This window comes from Gambusia affinis, linkage group LG03 (genome assembly GCF_019740435.1).
Source record: "Gambusia affinis linkage group LG03, SWU_Gaff_1.0, whole genome shotgun sequence".
NCBI lineage: Eukaryota > Metazoa > Chordata > Actinopteri > Cyprinodontiformes > Poeciliidae > Gambusia > Gambusia affinis.
The window spans coordinates 4,549,297-4,569,400 of NC_057870.1; the positions used below are offsets into that span (position 1 = coordinate 4,549,297).

The window sequence follows — 20,104 nt, forward strand, 5'->3', positions numbered from 1 at the left end:
CACTAACCATCAATATTTCTTTCCCTACCCACCTGACCAGCCACTTCGAAGATAACATCAAAGTCGTAGCTACGTTTACATCTCACTATCTTTGACCTTCTTCAAACTTGAACTATTAATTCATACTAAACCCGATAAGTACTTACCTAAACGTGGTTTGTAATTTCGAAAGCAAAAATTAAGGTATCTTAAAGCTTTTTTGCTCCAAAATCCAGAAAGCACAAACGTAATAGCGAGTTTATACTTATTTATACATTTGTCTAACTCCCGTTCACTTCTTTTATGACTTTTAGTTTTCTTGTGCTACCCCAAGAGAAAAAGAATCCTCCATTTGTCCACCCCATTGATAACTTGCTGGAGCTCATGACTAGACCAAATGAAAGGTTTTTCAGATTCATTGAGCAATGAAATATCCATTTATTCGAATGCCAAATTGGATGCCTCTAACGCACAGAATTTTAAGCGTCGTTTATACATAAACGTGTGTACAAACCATTTCGAGCGTGAAAACTGACAAGTTGGGATTGCATTTGAACGCAGCAGCTGACTCCGATTGAACCGTAAGGTGGCGATGTGTTCACGAGACAGCCACAGATGTAAACTGTAGCGGGGATTAAGCGGAGTTTTCAGAGCACACAACTGAAAGTGCGCGGCTGCTGTGACTAAACTCACATGTCTGGAGCTACTGGAAAAGAGGAAAAAATTAGAACGACCCTGAGACATATTTAGTTTGAGGAACATGAAAGGTTCGTTTTATTTTTTCTTTCTCTACCCACCTGACCTGGACTGTGGCCATTCGAAGCCACTTTTCACTTTAAGTTTTTCTCCTGTTTAAGCTGAGTCAAATTTACTATTTTAACTTGACTTGACATGTTTTGAAGGTGTTTTCCCCCTTTGGCTCTAACTGTTGACAGTTAGAAAACAGCCTATAGCGAGTAAAGCTCGTCTTTTATGTATTTGAGGCATAAATCTGAACTGCATCCAGTGGCCCCTCCTCTTTGAGCTGCAACCAAACAGCAGAGAGCTGCGAGTCAGTCTGACACCAGACCCAGAGGCAGACAGAAGATCTCCAGAGACCGCACTGCCTCCTCTCGGGATCGAGCTGGACAATTGGGAGAAACTCACATGTGTTGGACTTGGCGGTAATAAGATCGCACTCGTGATTTCTGCATGACTTTATATTTGTCTTAAGGTGTTGCTAAACTATGGAAGCTGTGAGTTGTAAACACTCTGGCCCAGTAGAAGCTGTAGATCATTATATCTCTCTGTTATTGGTAGATTGAGGCGTTTATATACGAGTCTTAACAATGGTGGAACCGTTGGGGTTTGTGGAGGCATGGAGAGCTCAATTCCCTGAGTCTGATCCGCCTAAAATGGACCTTGGCTCGCTTGGGCATATTGAACAGGAGTTGGAGAAATGCAAGTCCTCCATCCGTCACTTGGAGAAAGAAGTCAACAAGGAGCGTTTTCGGATGATCTACCTTCAGACTCTTCTGGCTAAAGAGAGGAAATCCTACGATGGACAGAGATGGGGGTTTAAAAAGATGCCATCAATGAATGACAGAGATCTGCCCAGCGGTGGGTCAGAAAACAGGAGGTCCTACACTGAAGAGGCACTGACAGATGAGCAGAAGCAGAGAGGCTCCTGCAAGACTCAGAGGAACACAGAACATCCAGAGGAGGTGGTGGACGGTTTGTGTCTGGCGAAACAGAAAGAAAGGATGTCGCCTGTTCGTCATGACCCAGAGCCCTCTGACTTCCCAGTTGGCACAGGGTCTGTGGCGGCCCTGAGGTCCAACTTCGAGCGCATCAGGAGAGCCAACTCTCACACAGCCGGAGACAGCAGAGGGTTGTCAGTGATGGGGAACCAGGAGAAACCCTTCTACGTGAACATGGAGTACCATCACGAGCTGGGCCTGGTCAGGGTGAATGACAAGGAGGTCTCGGATAAGATCAGCACCCTGGGCAGCCAGGCCATGCAGATGGAGCGGAAGAGGTCCCTGCATTCCCTGCCAGGTAACCTGTCCGCTGCTGCGGGGGACCATGCCAAGCCTGTTCAGAGAGGCAGGTCCACTGAAGGGAGCTACAGCTTCAATGGGTCGCCCGACGACCCGGAGGTCAGCCCACACTTCCTGAAAAGCGGGGCGATCAGGTCTGGTGAGAGGAGGTCGGTGGAGTGCCAGCCTTACACCAGCGTGTATGTCGGAGGAATTATGGGTGAAGGGGACACTCGGGTGATCCACATCAGGGACCGTAGCATGGACGAGGATCCTCACCTGACCTGGCCAAGGCGCTCCTACTCTCCCGGGAGCTTCGATGATGTCGGGGGCGGCTACACACCGGACTGTAGCTCCAACGAGAACCTGACCTCCAGCGAGGAGGACTTCTCTTCCGGCCAGTCCAGCCAAGTGTCTCCCAGCCCGACCACATACCCTATGTTCAGGGAGAAGAGCCGCTCTCCCTCCCAACACTCCCAGCTGTCCATCGACAGTGGCAGCCCGCCCACCCCACTGTCCCAGAAATCTCTGAAGCAGCAGGGCGTCCCCTCCATCGTCGGTGTCCGTAAGAGGGGCCACATGTGGCCCAGTGATGGGGACTCCACCACATCCAGCAGGACCTCCCATGACAACAGTGTTCAAGGAGATCTGGGTAGGTCGCTGCTGAACACACACACACACACACACACACACACACACACACACACACACACACACATATTCTCCGACTCTTTTAATTCTCAGAAGTTAAAACACTAAAGTAGAAATGCACCAATCAGGCCTCACCTGCCCAATATCAATTCTGGTATTCCTCATAGTCTGGCCTGCTGCTGCTGATTCAGATTGAATTATTAAATTGGGGTGCACCGATAAATCTGCCCTGATTTCCTTAATGTTGGGACATCAGTGATCAGCCGATACTTGTACGTGAAGCCACTTTTCCACCAATCTTACCTTTGAAAAGGTCTAAAAATCAGCCGATGTTCCCTTTTGTTCTGCCTTGAGAGAAAGGTAGACTGACAGACATGCCCAGCAGCTCATGTCTGCATGTTTGTGGTTAACAATAGCCGCCCCAATGCTGCCAAGTCGGCAGCTTTCTTGCTATATTTAGCAACATTCAGACAAAAAAAAAATCTGTATCGGACAAAATCGGTTTCGGCAGGTCAGGCTTTGTAAAGATTGGTAATCGGTGCCCCCTTACTATTAAATACAATAAAAAAAAACTTCAAACCAAATATGATGGGAACTCTTGCCTGAATATGTTGGGTGGAGGAAAATCTTTCCATATTTGTCCTGGTGTTCACTGATCAGAGCCAATCAATGGGTCCCTTATCTCTGGTTGCATCTCTACAGTGGGTCTATTAGCAGAAGATGATAATGCAGCAGAAGTGGCTTTAGGTTCTTGTGACTCTTCAGTTAATCAGAGATTTGAACCAAACTTTTTTATTGGTCAAATACTGAAAACTCCAAATTTCACTTCGCTGGTCATGAACTGTATCAAAAACAAGAACTTCCTCCATGGTTTATTTAGAACTACATCAACCAATAGAGCTTCTCTGATGCCCTGTGCTTTTGAGTTAGCATAGACCATGAGAGAAGGTTATCCTTTTGAAACATAAATGGAGATAATCTTGTGGTTCTTTTCTTGTCTTTCGGAGTCGGAGCGACTATCTCCATCGCCGAGGTCACAGTTAACATCTTTATTAAAGAGACTCTTTAATCACTAAAATTAAACACAGCAGCTTGTGACAGAGAGTGAGTCACTGTTGCGTAAAATGCACCTGCAATCTCTTTAATGTTGTCCTCGTTTTTTGGGCCCCGACGTGTTTAAATCCGTCCTAAAGTGTTTTCCTCTGGAGTTGGGATTAATACGCATTGACACAGTTTCTAAACAAACTTGAGGTTTTCAGATTGGGTTCACCAAAGGGGAGGGGGAAAGTGTTTTACTCCATCGTACGTGGGCTACTAAAAACATAAAGAACAAAAAAGGAGGACATGTCTGCTTATAATTCATTTTATAAGCAGACATGGTTTTTTTTTAATGAGAGTTTTACTTTCTCCTTCTAGCGTCTGTTAACTCTTTCCTGGGAAGTCTTATCGTCGCCTATAAAAGGACGTTGGCTAGACGAGAAACATGCTTTTGCATCCGTTGAAGTCTCACAGTCTAAACAGGATCGCCCTTTTTTCACCCCCTTTTCTGCCCTTTTGCCCTCTGAGTGCTGCCTTGCATTCAAGGGGATGCAGTGAGGCGGTGGGCGCCCCAGGCCTTCGCGGTCGCCCGGCCTGTCCACCCGGAGAGTTTTTATGTCAGCTCACATCGGCCTTGTTGTCCTCGCCACAATGTAATTAACTTAAAGGGGTTTGTCTAGCGTGATAAATTTAGGGAGGCCTTTTGTTAAAGGGGATGGGCGGAAAAGAGCCCAGACATGTCGGTGCTTTAAAAAAAGAGGATGGTTGAGCTGTAAGTGTGTCACATGGCCTCTAATCAAAACGGCAGCCATCAGCGTTTCCTGGTGAGATGTGTGAACACAATAGAGGAATCAGTCATTAAGCGCCAGTATTGGCACGGCAACAATATAACCGTGTTAATTGTGATAAGGAAAGTGGCTGTTTAGTCCTGATGGAAGGTTTCCCTCCTTTGAGAAAGTTTGTTTAAGCCACATATTTAGCTGAAGTCCATCACACTCACTTAGTCAGGTTTCCTGGTTGTTTTGCTCTCTACGTACGAATCCATCAAGCCAAAAGCCATGCTCCAAATGCTCGAGAGTTTTTTTTTATTTTTTTGCAATTAGAAAGAAAACACCTCTGGTTAGCATCTTTAAGGTGAGAATTTCACCTTAAAGATGTGTTGTCACTGGCTGAAGCCACCCACTGCTCACTGTGGAAGTGATCTGGGCACCACCTCGCTTATATTAGATGATGGAAATGGGTAAGTGACTGTTTCACTGTGAAAACAAGAGGATTGGGTTAAACAGATGAGCAGGATAGTGTTTTTTTTGTTTGTTTTTTTTTTTGGTCAGCCTAAAGCTTCTTGACTCGGAACATGTGACCAACAGGGTAGATGTTCAGTGACATAATCAGCATTATGTGTAAACTAGCGTGTTGCTTGCATGACTGTGTTGAGATCGTTTATCAGACATTTAATTTCAAATACTGTTTAAGGAGGAGGAAAGTTTGCATAAAATGAACTTGACTGGTCTACAAAGCAAACTTCTCTCAGTTGTCATAGCGATGAGGAGTGTGAAATACATCTGGCATTGAGTGGCTGTGATAGTTTTCTTTTGTCGACCATTTCTATGGTCAGCAGTGGGACTGAACGCTCACAGCTGTTATAGCAGGCGGCGGCTCATCCTGTCACCAGTCAGTCGACCTTCCCTGTGTAAAAAAAATTAAATAAAATAATTCTCTGCTTCCACACTTTCTGCGATGTTGTTCTCTTCCACTCACACACACTGAGTCGCCCTGTCTCAGAGCCCGGGGTTGCAGCTTTTGTTCCGGGTTTGTGACATAATGGCACAGCTGTCTCATGTGGACCTTGCTCTGTGGATTAGCAAAAGTCTGGATTTACTTTGTGATTTTGTAACGACATTAGGTTGCACACTGATGGATTAGGATTCAGGCTGGAGGTTAGGTCTTTTTTATTTTTTGGAGAAACTGCTCTTTGTGGCTTTGTAAGCAGCATTTGGAATAGTTGATTTTATCGTTAAATGATGCAAAATAAACTCTTAGTGCTCTAAGCATGCTTTTAAGGCTCATATATTGGACTGTTGCAAACAGTGAAATGAGCTGTGAATATCCTGTCACAATAACACATTTTGCTGGACGATCAAACGTCGTAGGAATTGTTCCGATAAATGAAAATATTGTCATTCTAAACTAATATAATACTAAAAATGGGATAATAATAATGCGAGTACACCCACTGAGAGATCAAATTTTAATTTCTAAAGAACATGTAACACTGAAACTGGAAGACATTTTAAATATTCAAAATAAAACAAAACAAGCGGAAGAACAATTAAAAATTGTATTTCAAACCATCATAGTCATTCAGCTTAGACAGGGAAAACAAGCAAAAGTGGCAGGAAGTGCAGGCTAACTACTTCATACTGGGTGTCAAATGTTTGCAGCGTTTCTCAAAATGGCGGCTTTTCAGCAATCTCTTTGACGATTGCAGTCCAAATGGAAGTTATTGATCTTATTTTAATTCATCATACGATTAATTCACGTATTGTTTATTGTGACGGAGTTTGCTTTTAATATTCCAAAACGCGCAAATATGAAAGGAAAAAAACCAAAAGCAACTGGCTGGACTCGTGTGGGAGGTTCTGCTGAAATCACATCTGTTAAGTCAAACTCTACAAATCTAGACTTTATTGAACACAGAGGCACATGAGGCAATATTTCTGTTTCTGCTCCTCATCTAAAACTGGATGTGTGGTGGAAAACCAGCGCTGGACAATCCCTCCATAAACCAGAATGTGGGTGAGTTATGGGTGTGTGGATGCACATGACAGCTGGTCAGAGTTGATGGGAAGATGGAGATAAATAGTGCGGTGTTGGAAGAAAGCATACTGCTGAACTGCGAAAGAGTTGAGGTTGGAGCAGACTTTCAACTTCCTGGAAGAAAACAAACCTCGACATGGAGCCAGAGCATAGTCATGTGTTAAAACGGCCTAGTAAAAGTCCACACCTCCAGCACGGGATAAGATTATTGGATGGAGAAAGAGTCTCCATCCAGTCTAACCGAGATCAAAGCATTGACTCAGAATGGCTGAATCCAAGCAATTTTTAAATTTTTTTATCTTATTTTATTTTGGAGAAACAAACATTCAAAACCATGTATTGTTGTTCTTCCACTTTCCAAAAAATATCCAGGTTAATGTTGGTCTGTCATTAAAATTACAGCAAAATACGTTCATGTTTGTTGTAATGTAAGAGAAACAGAAAATGTGAGGTGTACTTCACCTCATACTCTAACCTTCATTTAGTTTAAAGGAAGAGAATGATTTGAAATAAACTTTTTTGAGATTTACATCATATTATAAAGTTATTCCCTCATCAAAAACACACCTGGAGTGTTGCTTTGATTCGTTCATGCATGTTTGAGAAATCCTTTAACAGAGGAGCCATGTTGTGATGACTTCCTGAAGGTGTAGTTTCAGAAAAGGGCAGAAGTTTTTAAAGAGACAGAGGTCCAATTTCAACGTGTTAAATTATGAAGTGATAACAATAACTGAAGTTATCATAGTTACTTGTAAGTGCTATAAATTGGCACTATGTGCCCGGAAAATACATAATACTGCCCCTTTAAATTGATGTTAAAAGTAAACATAGATGACTAGATGAGGGTTTTTGCTCTTGATAATTTACACTGCTCCACACAGAAGTGACATGGCTTCCTTAAGTGCAGATGATTCACTGCGCATCTGGTGTGGGGGCTGCTTCTGTCTTCAGCAAAAACGTGTGATAGTTTTGTTTTGTTTTTTGAAGGGGGGGGTTACCATTGGCTACATCTCTTTGTTGCTGCAGACAAAGCCATGCTTGTCCTGGTGTCTCTTGACTTTATTTTCCTGTTGTCTTCTCAAAATGGCTCATCTGTAGAACCAACACGTTTCAGCAGACTTTTACCTTGAGAGCAGTAGAAATGAGCGTTGTCTCCTGGTTTCTGGTTATCTAGGCCAATTGCCAATCCCTGCTGTGAACGTAGCTGCCGATTAGCTGTGGACTTTTAAAGAGGCCAACCCTCTGATGGGTTATTTTTGCCATAATTAATTATCATCACGACGCAGCCATGCCTGTGGCTCTTAAGGAGTTCTGTCGCGGCTGCTCTCTCAGGGTCAAAGCTGTATGTATGTAATTTTTATACCAAATGTGTGTTCGTTTGTTTTTACATTTCTGTTAAAACTATCACCGTGTTGTGACACAATAACATAAGACAGATGAGATGTGAAAAAGATCAATCTCCTCCAGACCCTCTCTGAGCTGCTGGTCCATCTGGAGAAATGCACCGCTCCTGACCAAAAGCAACCAATCAGAGCCAAGAGGCAGGTCTTAATGCTGTCAATCAATCTAATGTACTTGCTGCTCAATATGTTGATGGTGTAGAAAGGACTTACTGTGACAGGAAATAGTTTATCAGCTATTATTGGTGGCCGTGCCAACGAGCCTGAGCATTCATAATAGGTTCTGCTAGCTAATGATGCTAATGGGTGATTGACAGCACTAAGACCCGCCCCCTGACTCTAATTGGTTGTTTCTAGCTATCACTGGGAGAAGGCAGAGGAGCTCTTTTTTTGTTTTTGCTTGTTTGTTTTTTACAGATTATTTCTTTTATACCATCCTTCCGCAACATGGCGACAGTTTCAACAAATATTTAAAAAAAATATTTTTTATAAAAGTTACCTACTGAAGCTTTAATATATTACGTAAAAGATGCAGTTGGACAAAATGGGATAATAAACTCAGATTAATAATAATCTCCCCCCCAAAAAAAATCTAAACAAAATCTAAACACCAATTTGTCTTTTCAGATGCATTTATCAGGCAGTGCCTTGGTCAGGATGCTGTGGGGTTTGGCCTGTAAACGCGTCTGTCTGGGATGCTGTCTGTCTGCTTCAGACCGGAGGTTGGCTCAATCTGCTGCCTCAGCAGGAATCACTCCATCAAACCCAGTTAACTGCAGACTCGTGGATATTTGATGTCCCTTGTGGAAGCCCAGACAGACCTGTCGTTGTTACCTGGATATGAACGTCTGAACTCCAGAGGGTGGGGAGCCAAAGTATTCAGCCTCTCCCTTTCCTAAAGTAAATGTGGGCGTACAAGAGGAAGTCCTGCAGGGCAACTCTGTATTTGTGTGAAAGTAAGGCACCTGTTCTGCTTTTCAGCGCTCAGAAGCTGGCAGCTCATCAGTACACCAGACCAGGCCTCCTCAGCTGCTCTGGCAGTGGAAGGCATGAATACTCTTTGTGTTCCCCTTGTCGATCAGAAAGCACGACAGAATCGCTCGTTGGGACTGTTAATTGTGAACACTGCTGTTCATCTCACACCGTTGACGTACGCAGCATAACATACGACTCTCCTTAGATGATCTGGAGGGAAAACAAATGTGTGGCATGTTTTCGGAGGGCTGCAGGGCTCCCATCCCTTGTGCTCAGCCTTGGCCCTCTGGAACTACAGGCTGGGCTCCCCTTCCTTGGTCCCCTTGCTCAAAGGGCCCTCTGTCCTGCAGGCTGGCAGGCCGAGTGTTTATGGAATGTCTCAGCTGCTTGCGGGTTGTGGGGGGAAGTGGTTAATGAAATGTTAAGTGCTGTATGTATTCACCTCCATTGTAGGGAGCTTGACCTGTTGAGCTTGTTTGTGTGATGCTAAGAGTTTTTTTTAAATTTTTGGCTAAACATTGAATTCAAAGCAACTCAGTTGGTAATGAATACAAACGGACACGTATTCTGCCAGATATGCTCACTTATTTTATTTTTTTTTTTAATTGATAAACTTTATGACACCTCATCTGGAGCACAAAGTTAAATGTCCTCTGTTGTGATTTTATGTGACTGACCAACACAAAGCAGCGCATAACCAAGAAATCAGATATATACGATGCATGGTTCTCCCACTTTGTTTACAAACAAAAATCTGAAAAGTGTGGTGTGTATGTGTATTTAGCTCACAGTTCACTGTAGTTACTTGAACCTCTACTCCAGTTGCAAACCTCCCACAGCCTCTAACATTTTCCTGTATTTAGCTCCATCTTCCAAACAATGTGGCCAGTAGCTGCGTCTCCATTTGCTTAATGGAAACACACCAATTTCAAATAAACTGATTACTTCCAGCTTTGAGTATTGGCCAATAACCCATACTGAGCCGATATGATATCAGCACGAAACAAAAATACTCTTATTACTTATTCAGTTTCAAATTCAAAAATACTTTAATTAATCCCAAAGGGAAATTAAATGTTGTTGTAACTCATTAATTTAGATTCTTCAAAGACTTATTGAAGATGGTGATGGCTGTTGGCAGGAAAGATCTGCAGCGGTCTGAACTGCACTGAATCTGAAGAAGCCTTCACATAAACTCTGAAGATGCTCTGTAGTGTGAAATGTTAGAAAGGGTTTGATCAAGTGATGTTACTCAGAGAACAATAGTCAACAAAAACAGGTTTGATAATAATAACTGACCCATATATTAACAACCAATAGGTCTGAGATTTTACCTGCAGGCTAATATAATCAAATACAAATTTTTTTCGCTGATATTGGACCGATTTCCGATGTCAATATCAGATCTCTATCAACAAGTGAACTCTTGACTTAAAGAAGCTCATGTAACATCCAGAAACCTTTGCGCAGATTTTGTGGAGTCTTATATTCTTAAGTCTAACTGTTAAGCAAAGTGAATCTGAAATGTTTTCATTAATCCAGTCCTGGCCCCAGTGCTCTGGAAAATGAAACACTGCGTTATATTCTCTGTTTCCAGGCAGATTATGACAGAGTCAATCACATCGAAGCACATCAGGTGAGCTTCGTTCACTAATATTTAATCCCTCTTAGACATTCACATGAATATTTCAGTGAGTCGCCGATTTCTTCTCGTCTCACGTCAAAACAGCGACGTCATCTGTCAATTTTAGTTTAAACAAAATGGTTGACGCAATGCACCGCTTCTAGTGCAAATGATGAATTCAGAAAGTGAGTTCAGTAAGATTGATTCCTGTTTGTGACACTCCTTTTGGATTTGCACACTCTTGTTTATTTTTCCAGATTGCAGCAGTTATCAGGCACCCTTTTCTTTTAATGTGGCGTGTTATGAGCTGAAGTCTGACCACCCTGAGCTATTTCAATGTACCCTGATTAGTAGCTGCACGGAGCTGGGCTGCTGCTCAGTTCTGACCCTCACCGCTCAACGGCTGGTGATAATTTTAGGTTTTCTCACAGTGAATGTGAACCATGTGCTGGTGGACCTCAGCCGAACTCTGGTGCAGAGGGCCTTGTAGTTCGGCCGATGCTCTACGTAAGCCACAGGGGACAACACTGTTACACTCTGCCTGAAGACACACAGCTTGTGTCTGGATTTGGCATGTCAGATGGCCTGGTTACAGGACGAGGCAAAATTAGCTTTTACAGAGTTTACGTGTAAAAGTCAAGGCTGCATTCAACCAACCGTTTTAATCCAAGAGAAAGCAAACTTTTGTTTGGTTGAAGTGAACTCTGGTGCAAATGTGAACGCCGAGTTCACTGGATACTGCTCTAAAAGCAGGAAGTGAACTACAATGCAAGGCATTCTGGGTAAACACAAACAAAGCAAACGAGATAGTCTAGTGCTTACTGGGAGAAATTACTTGTGGTTTTTTGTCAAAGGCAGAAGAGAAATCCTACACCTACTAAAATCTGATGCTACTCCATTTTTGTTTACATTTTGTGAAGAAGCAAGTTGCGCTCATGTCTTCTTGAGAGGTTTTTGTGTCGTTTCCTTCAATGATTCTTGGAGCAGCGCCACCAGAGGAGAGGAGGGGAACAGCTTTTTTTTTTCTTTTAAAGAGTTCTGTTTCATTTAACACAATACAGTGTGAAAGAGAGCCGCACCAACTGAAAATGTAACAAATGTTGCAACTTTTATCCACAATCAAACCGAGTCCACCGTGCTACCAGGTGTGAGAACACTCTAACATTCTACATGCATAATATCCTGATCAGAACAACTTCATTTCTGTGGATCACTCCTGAGATGTTTTTCCTTTTTCACGGCGTAAGACGGATAAATACAGAGATTTAAATTTTGATAAAAGTTTTTTTTTTATAATCATATGTTTCTTAAAAGCCAAAGTTATAGTTTGAAAACATTAGTATCTGTTATTTTCCAACTTCTGCCAAAGGTTTACTGTTGGATTTAAGACTAGACTTTGACTGGACCATTTTAACACGAAAATATTGCTTGATCTAAGGTCCTTTGGATGTTTTAGCAGGTTTTTTTTCCTCAAGGATTCTTCAGCTCCATCAATATTTCCATAAACTCTCATCAGCTTCTCTGAGAAAAGGCATCCCTACATGTGTTACCACCACTGGAGGGCAGGGAGGACGGGGGGTTTCAGAATGATGTGCTGTGTTGTTATTTCCTCCAAAGTGCTTAGCATTTAGGCTGAAATGTAATATTTTGAGCACCTTGCTTCGTGTTTTCTGTGTCTCCGACATGATTTTCCTGCTGTTCCCGTCTGACACAATCCAGATGAGAATCCATTTTCCGGACCCATAAAGCCGCGGCTCTTACCGAGGCTTCTGCAGGTCATTATATGAAGTGACGGTGAGACTTTTCAGACAGGGACGACGTCCTTCATTGGACATTTCTTCTCTCCTGTGAGTTCTGAAGGCTTAAATTTCATTTTCAGGCCTTTTCTGAGCTGCATAAATCAGACCTTGTTTATTCATAGGGACTTGTGATCAAATTTCCGTCCATCAGCCGGCTGTCCTCTGCGCGGGACGGTCAATATGTCCACAGCGGGGAGCGAGGAGTTTGCGTCGCACTCGTCTCTGTGCTCTCACGGGTTTGGGCTGCGTTCTGGTTTTCCTGTTGGTGAACTGGGACTGGTGGGGGGAACATAGATGCTGCTATTCTGGTTCCAGCTGGGCTCGATCCATCGACCTTTTTGCTCCGTTGGGTTGTTACTCTTGGGAACTGGTGTCTGAAATTGATGCCATTAGTCGACCAGAATTGATATTTTCCCCTGTGGTCTATGTTAAATCATGAGCAGATATTACACTGCAGCTTTTGACTCTTTTGCCCTCCAGCATGAATCAGCAGAAGTGTAGATCAGGGTTAAAATAGTTTTGGATTTTTCATTATAGTTTAGTTTTATTTTGGTGCGACTTTTTGCCTGATTTACTTAGTGTTGAGTTTTTAAGAGGTTGTCTCCTAGTTTTGAGCAATTATTAGTTAAATATTGTTTAGTTTTAATAAAATTTTTATTAGTAGTTTTAGTTTTTCATACTTTGCTTAATTTTTAGGTGCAAAATGTAAAAAAAGTCAAAGTATTGTATTGTGACTATACATTGATTGGGTCATGGATGCTCAACAAAAAAATACTATTTTAAAAGAAATTATTCAATTATTGTTGAAGAACCAACAGACTGGTCTTTTTTTTTTTGTGGACTAGCATAAGCATCGCCGAGGGGAGTATGTATTATCGTAATTTGCCGACAGCTGACCAATTAACTAAAACTAACTTTTTAGTTAATTATTTCAAAAACTGAAATTGAGAAAACATTTTTGTTAACTGAAATAAGTGAAAACAGTAATTAATGGGGAAAAACTAACTGCACTGTGCTTTTATAAAACCAGCTAGAACATACTGAAATAATACATGTAACATCCTAACTCTAATTTCAGTGTGCTTAGTTAGTTTTAACACATTATATAGCTCCAGTTAGTTTTTCCATATTTATTACTGTTTTTACTTATTTCAGTTAGCAAAAACGTTTTCACTATTTCAGTTTTGGTTATTTGGCAGATCGCTGCCGTGTTCTGAAACTGCTTTCATGCTAATCTCATTTTAAAACTAAGCACAAGCTTTTAGTTTTAATATAAGTAAAACCAGAAAATTTGAGTCTCTCAAAGGCAGAATTTTAGTGAAACAGGGGTTCTTAATTATTTAGGGTGATGGAGAAGCTGTGGCACCGGCGACTTTATCTCTGCTGCACATCTGTCCCTGCCCCTCTTTCTGTTTTATCATAGTTCATCTGTATGGATCAGGATCCGAGCTTTCACTGTGGCTTTGCTTCATCATGAGGGTCCTACAGGACTTTTGTTACTGTTCTGAACGGGTCTCTTGTTCACATGCTGCAGGAAGGAAAAGTACTTCACGGTGACTAATTGTTTTCAGAGGCAAGGCTTCAGAGTTCGGACCCACTTTGTTTGGCAGAGGGGTTTGTATATTCCTCTGCATCTATTTTTAAGTCTGGGTGTCAGTAAGGTAAACAAAAAGAAAAAATATACAAAAAAAGATCTGCTTCCTGCTGAATTATGCTCTCATATATGTAATTTTGTGTTGTTTCTGTATTGCAATGTACACCTGACTCATTGGAATAGGTTTAAATGAAATTCTTGAAGAACAGAATTACAGAGTTCAGTGACGGTCCAGAGCAGAACCAGCTCCTCCGTTATCCCCCGCTCTGCACGGCTCAAACCCACAGCTGTTAAGTCTTATGTAACGTCATTAGAATGTATTTATTACGTTTCGGTTGCAGAGCTTGAAAGGGTTTTAAGCTGCACATAGTTGGGTATTTGAGCAGACATGTCACGGCTATCACAGCCATCTTTACCACCCTCCAGCTTTTCGCCTAATACTTTGAGGTCACGCAAACGGAGGGCTGTCTAGTCACAGTGGTTCCACCGTGGTGTTAAAGAGGGGTTCGATTCTTTAAGCCTCTAAGGGGGATTATATCTGTGAACATTATATTGGCTTTATTCTGTATGTATGTGTTGACTGATTTACAGCAAATCCATTGAAGGCAGATGAGCCTGTTATGTAAAATAGAAAGAAAGCATTTTAGGTCGAGGTAATGCGAATCTGAAACACCAGGAAACAACGCTGTATTCTCTTTAATCTTCATTAGAATACAAGGACTGAAATGAGTTGAGCAGGTGTGTATAATCTATACACACTTCCAGGAGCTTTGTAGCTGACAGCCATCTTGGTAGGTATCTGTAACTAACTGTCAGCTAACTAACTACTACTAGTTACAAACTGTAACTAACTGACAGTTACTATGGAGTTGCTAGGACACAAGCTTAGAACTAGCGCTCACCTCATTGCTGTCCGTCTCAGAAACAATGTAAGTACATTACAACTGTTACTCGACTACAAATCTTGAGTACTCTACCCTCCTCGATGTGATACTAACATATATATCAGTGGTATTTACTGTAATACTTACTACTGAACTAGCAAAATTAGCTTAACTAACGAAGCTTTTATCTGCAAGCTTAGGCGAACATGTAGCCTACATGCAGTGTGTGTTACTGCATTTACTCACTCTGTCGGTCACCAGAACCTTGTTATTCACTTGAAGAGTTCGGACATCCTTTACAAATCTGTTGAAACACTGATTGTGTGCCTCCATGGATTACAGACCGCAAAGCTCCTCCGTGGTGCACGCACTCTTCGTGTTCACTAAGTAGTTGACTATGTCATAGTAGGAGATGGGAGGCAGACATGAGAGAAAAAAATCAGTTTAATCAATTTCTTTTTGAGTTCAGGTATATTGCTAAACAAAATTAGGCTAATTTTAAATTAAATGCAATTAGCGTCTCATTTGACTCGATTTTAGTATCCCAACAATCCTGTTTAGACTATTAAGGTTTTGCATACTCTCAATGTAATATTAATAACACCACCAAGATTTCGTAGATTTACAAACATCAAATTTCTCTCGTTTAGAACTGGTGTCAAATTTTGGGTTTGAGATTGAATGTTAGCAACATAGACTCAAAACGAATTCACGAGTAAAAGAGGCTAATGTTTGTAAGTGTTCATAAGATTGTTCCAAATACATAACCTTGTGGCTCTCCCTTTGAGTTGGCAGTGAAGATGACTGAGAATAGTTTTGTGCTCTGAAACTACAACCAGCTACTGCTGTCTGAGCCGTAAGGGGGGGGAGAGCTGTTGTTAAAACAGCATGTTGAAGTGCTTGAAAAGCCATTTATTACAGTAGTTAAACTACGCATGCCCTTCAACGTACATGTGTGTGTGTGTAGGGGGGTGCTCTGTAACTTCAGGAGGGGATGTGTTAGGAGTAGGAGTGAGGGGCTGTTTGTGCAGAGATGACCTTGTGTAGAAAGCCTGTTTCCTTTCTGGAGCAAAATGAATTACTGAATTTTCCGGGCAGACCTGCCTGGACATTTCCTCAGTAGGCGTCCTTGTGATCGCTACAACAACCGCTCTCGCTGAGGGTCTATTGTGATGTCGGCTTTCTCACACCGGCCGCAGCCAAGTGAGCGCCGTGTTTGAAACCCGTTTGCATGTGAGACAGAAACGATCAAGTTCCAGGCTGTAAGAACACATTTTTAAATCCTCCTCTAGATGTACTTCTGGTACTAAATGGGTTCTGAGAGTTACCTAGAGGAGAATGTGCTGCTGGTATTGACTAGGAAGCTGCTTGAACTACATTGGTGTCTTTTTTTGTGTGTCTTTTTTCCACTCATGCCTCCTGAGGTTGGGTGTTTGTTGAGCTTCATCCTTTCAGATTCACAGCAAAAACACAAAATCTCACTGAGTATTTTAGTCTAGTTTCTATATCTTTATACACTCAAAATAAGACAAAACTAACTTATAAGCAACTATTCAACAAGAAATATGAGTTTGTTAAGTCAATCATTTCTTAATATTGATGTAAATGTTCTAGTTCCGTTGGCAGATCATGTCCCTTATGGGACCAGACATTTTTTTCCTGTTTTCCATGAAATAACCTGCTAATGGAGCTAAGGAATTATTGACTCGAAAAAACTCGTACTTCCTGCTGAAAAGTTACTTATCAGTTGGTTTCATAAGTTAGTCTCATTTCAAGTGTACAAAGGATATTTGCACTAGAAACTAGACCAAAGATACGGTGAGATTCTGTGTCTTTGCAGGGTTCTCCAGGGTGACATGGCTCTATCTTCCTCCCGTTTCCGCAATCCTTTATTTTCCTGTTTTCGTGCTGCGGTGAACCAAAATCGGGCCTCCTTAAAATACTCTATCCAACAGTACAACAGATCTTAGACATCCTCTTTCTTTGGAGTACCGTTTTAGATGCTTTTCTATTCTACCAGCGATCTGCCAAGTCCTTGACAACAAGGCGATGATGATTATACATATTGGCGAGTCGGAGTGGCTGACTGTAATTACAGTACGCAGAAGGCTGCTCGTCTTAAAAAGACCCACTGACAAGTGTCACATATATTCCTAACATGTTTTTCCAGCCCAGGCTGGCTGCGAGCGTTTGTGTTGCAACACGACCCACGACGCTCTGCTCTGCATTTTGCCTTCTTTTTTTTGTTTTTGTTTTTTTAAAGGGGACTCTGAAAGAAATCTGTTATTGTGAGAGTTTTGAGGCTTCTCTAAATACGTGAATTATGAGTAAATATCACACCAAGCTACAACTTCTCGTTTCTTCACAACAACAAAAACACGTGGACAAAGGGGGACTCTGTGTATATCCAGCAGGCCGCGTGTGTTTGCCTTGCCTTTCCACCCATTGGCTTCACCTCGCTCACCGGGACAGGCTGGGTTTAAGTAGGTCACAGGTTTATGGAGGTTAACAAAGGATTTAATATGAAAACAGAAGATCATAATGCTGAGTTTATTGTCAGTTGTTAATATCATAATGACTACTGTAGGCCATGTGAGGATTTTTCTCCACTTTTTTCGTATTTTAACTCGTTTTTTTCTGCACCCAACTCAGTTTACCTCATTCTTTAGGATGAAATGTGAACAGTAAATAACACAATTATTGATATTATCAGTAATTAGGGAGTTTCAGTGTTGTGCATGCTAATGCCTGTAATACATGAATGTGAATTGAATGCACTTGACGTCTTCATGGCAAATTACAACAATGACAGGACCATTGCATGGTTTTGTAAAGTCACACAAAGCTAACCGGACCTGCCTAAAGCAGCCATAAGTCACATGGTAACGCAGCAAACATGTGGAACAAGGAGCTCCGGTCAAATGTATGGAAGCCCAAGTCATAAGTACGAGCTTTAAAGTCATCATTTCTATTTTTAAGTTAAAAATTACGGGTTTAGAAGTCATAATTTTGATATTCAAATTAATTATTTTGATTCAATTATGGGACGTTTGAATAATGGATTGAAAGTTATAATCATGAGATTCAAAGCTACAATTTTGACTTTCAAAGTCATAATTTTGAGATAGAAAACCAGTTTTCCTCCTGTTTATCTAAGGAGGCTTGTTCCAGTATCTCTTAATTATGAGGTATAATAATTATGAGACATAATAATTCTCATAATTACAACAAAGAATCTCAAAATTACAACTTTAGAAGTCAAAATTGTGACTTTTTATCTCAAAGTTATAACTTTGATTCTGAAAATTATAAGTTGAATCTCAAAATTATGACTTTGTGTCAAAATGCTGACATTGAATTTTGAAATTATGACTTTGAAATTCATTCTATTTTTTCTTTCATGTCGCAAATAGGTTAGCCTTGCAAATTAGACCAAAATTAATTGATATTTTCTGTGTTATAAGATAATTGCAGCCCCAGGGAGACGTGGAGGTGGCAGCATCATGTTCTGTGCATACTTTGTCTTCAGCTGGTCAGAGGTGAAGGGAATATGAAGGGAGCTAAATGCAGGACAAACCTGGCTGAAAACCTGTTAGAGGTTATTACAGACTTGAGGCTTGGATTGAGGTTCACCTTCAGAGCTGCTGTAGAATGAGTTAAAAAAACTGTAGAAACAGAAATTTTTCCTCCAACACTCTCTGTCTCATTTGACTGAGCCGTTGTCCAAAGAAGAATGGACACACATTTCGGGTTCAGCACAGATGTCATCCTGCAGTGAATTTACGATTCTCATTCCAGCTGGAAGTGGTGCTCCGGCTTGATGCCTTGGCCGTAATAATGCATGTCTGTGTTAACTCCATGACCTAGCAGCATCTCCAGCTCATCATGTGACTGTTGTGCTTTGTCTGCCTATTTTCTCCTAGACATGGAAAACCCTCCGTCTTACGGCTACGACCTGGAGCTTTCCGAGGATCACCCGCCTCGCCACGAGCCTCTGTCCTTCAGCGGCTCGCCGTCCTCCTCGCCGCGGCTCCGCTCCAAGAGCCGGAACAGCCGGGACACGCAGTCGTCCGGTTCTCTGGAGTCCACGCAGTCGGTAAAGTTGCTGTGACCAACAACTCTGACATAATGCCTGTCAGCTCCTGCTGCCACCGCTTTCCCCCTCTCTGCTGCTGCATTGTCCTTTGGCGTCCTCTGTCCGCGCTCCAGTCCACAATGCTCATTATCTGTGCTTCTTCCTTCTGAGCAGAAAACTTGTTGCTTTGCTTTTTCTGCTCTCTTTGTTAACCGTTTCTTCTTTTATATTTTATTTTATTTTTTGCTTAAAATTAGGCTGTCTTTCACACGGTTTATGATGTGTCTTGTTGTTTGCCTCACCATTTCCCGCAACTTTTGCACCAATCACCCAGTAAGTTCTCAGATTAAATATTCGAAGAGAAAAGCTGAAATAGGCCCTCCATGAACATTCTTTTTTTTTTATTATTACTTTTATTTTTTAGTTAGGGCTTGACAGTTTTTAAGATTTTAATCTGTAGAATAAACATTAATGCAAATGCTGTCACGGTCTTATCACAAATAAAATAAAATTTTACATGGATTTTTATTTGACACACAAAGTAGTACTTGAATGGCAAGTGGGGGGAAAAAAAGAACACATGTATTACACGTGGTCCAAAAATGAAAATCTGAAAAGTGTGGCATGCATTTATCACACAGTCATCCCCCCTCTCACTCCTGAAACTCGTACACAAATATCAGCAACATGGAAATAAACATCAGTTGTATCGGCCCAGGTTTACTTATTGAACTGATACCAATATGTCGATACATGACTAACATCGGCCGATACCAATCTTAATGCCGATATATTGTGCATCCCCTGTGTTAATACACAGATATGCTTTAAACAAAACTCTTCCACTGCGACTCTGACTGTACTGCGATAGCAGTAAAGACTGTGATTTAAAACCCTATTTATTACTTTAAAGGAGCCTCCTGGCTGTGGCTGCGTGACACGGCATTCATAGCAACACAAACACAAATACTTTTTTGAAAAATATTCTAATTTACAACAGGATTCTTTAAGACCCCATTCACTTTAAAAAACGGCTCACAGTAACGTCATTTAGTCTTTTTTTTCAAATTTGCTTATATTTATTGATGTTCTCATGAAATGGTGGAGAAAATGCCAAAAATAACATTTCTTGTCATACTACCAGTCTTGTTCTTTATTTACCATCAATAACTGAAATAAACCATGATAAGTCAATGACGATAAATCTAATTTTTTTAGATAAGAAATCACAATTCACAATAAATGATGAG

General features: G+C 41.4%; 1 protein-coding gene across 2 annotated transcripts in view; it reads left to right on the forward strand.

The window, feature by feature from the left end:
* The first annotated feature begins 571 nt into the window (after positions 1-571).
* The window catches only part of si:dkey-91m11.5 (PH_BCR_vertebrate and RhoGAP_Bcr domain-containing protein), a 46,839-nt gene continuing 27,306 nt past the window's right edge, over positions 572-20,104 (forward strand). The window contains exons 1-3 of one of the 2 annotated variants that reach the window (XM_044111812.1): positions 572-1,142; positions 1,279-2,649; positions 18,703-18,875. In XM_044111812.1, coding sequence (XP_043967747.1) covers positions 1,308-2,649; positions 18,703-18,875 — 1,515 coding nt within the window. In that variant the 5' untranslated portion in view covers positions 572-1,142; positions 1,279-1,307. Of the gene's footprint in view, positions 1,143-1,278; positions 2,650-14,763; positions 14,825-18,702; positions 18,876-20,104 lie in introns of those variants that run through there. The other variant, XM_044111813.1, reaches the window with a different exon arrangement.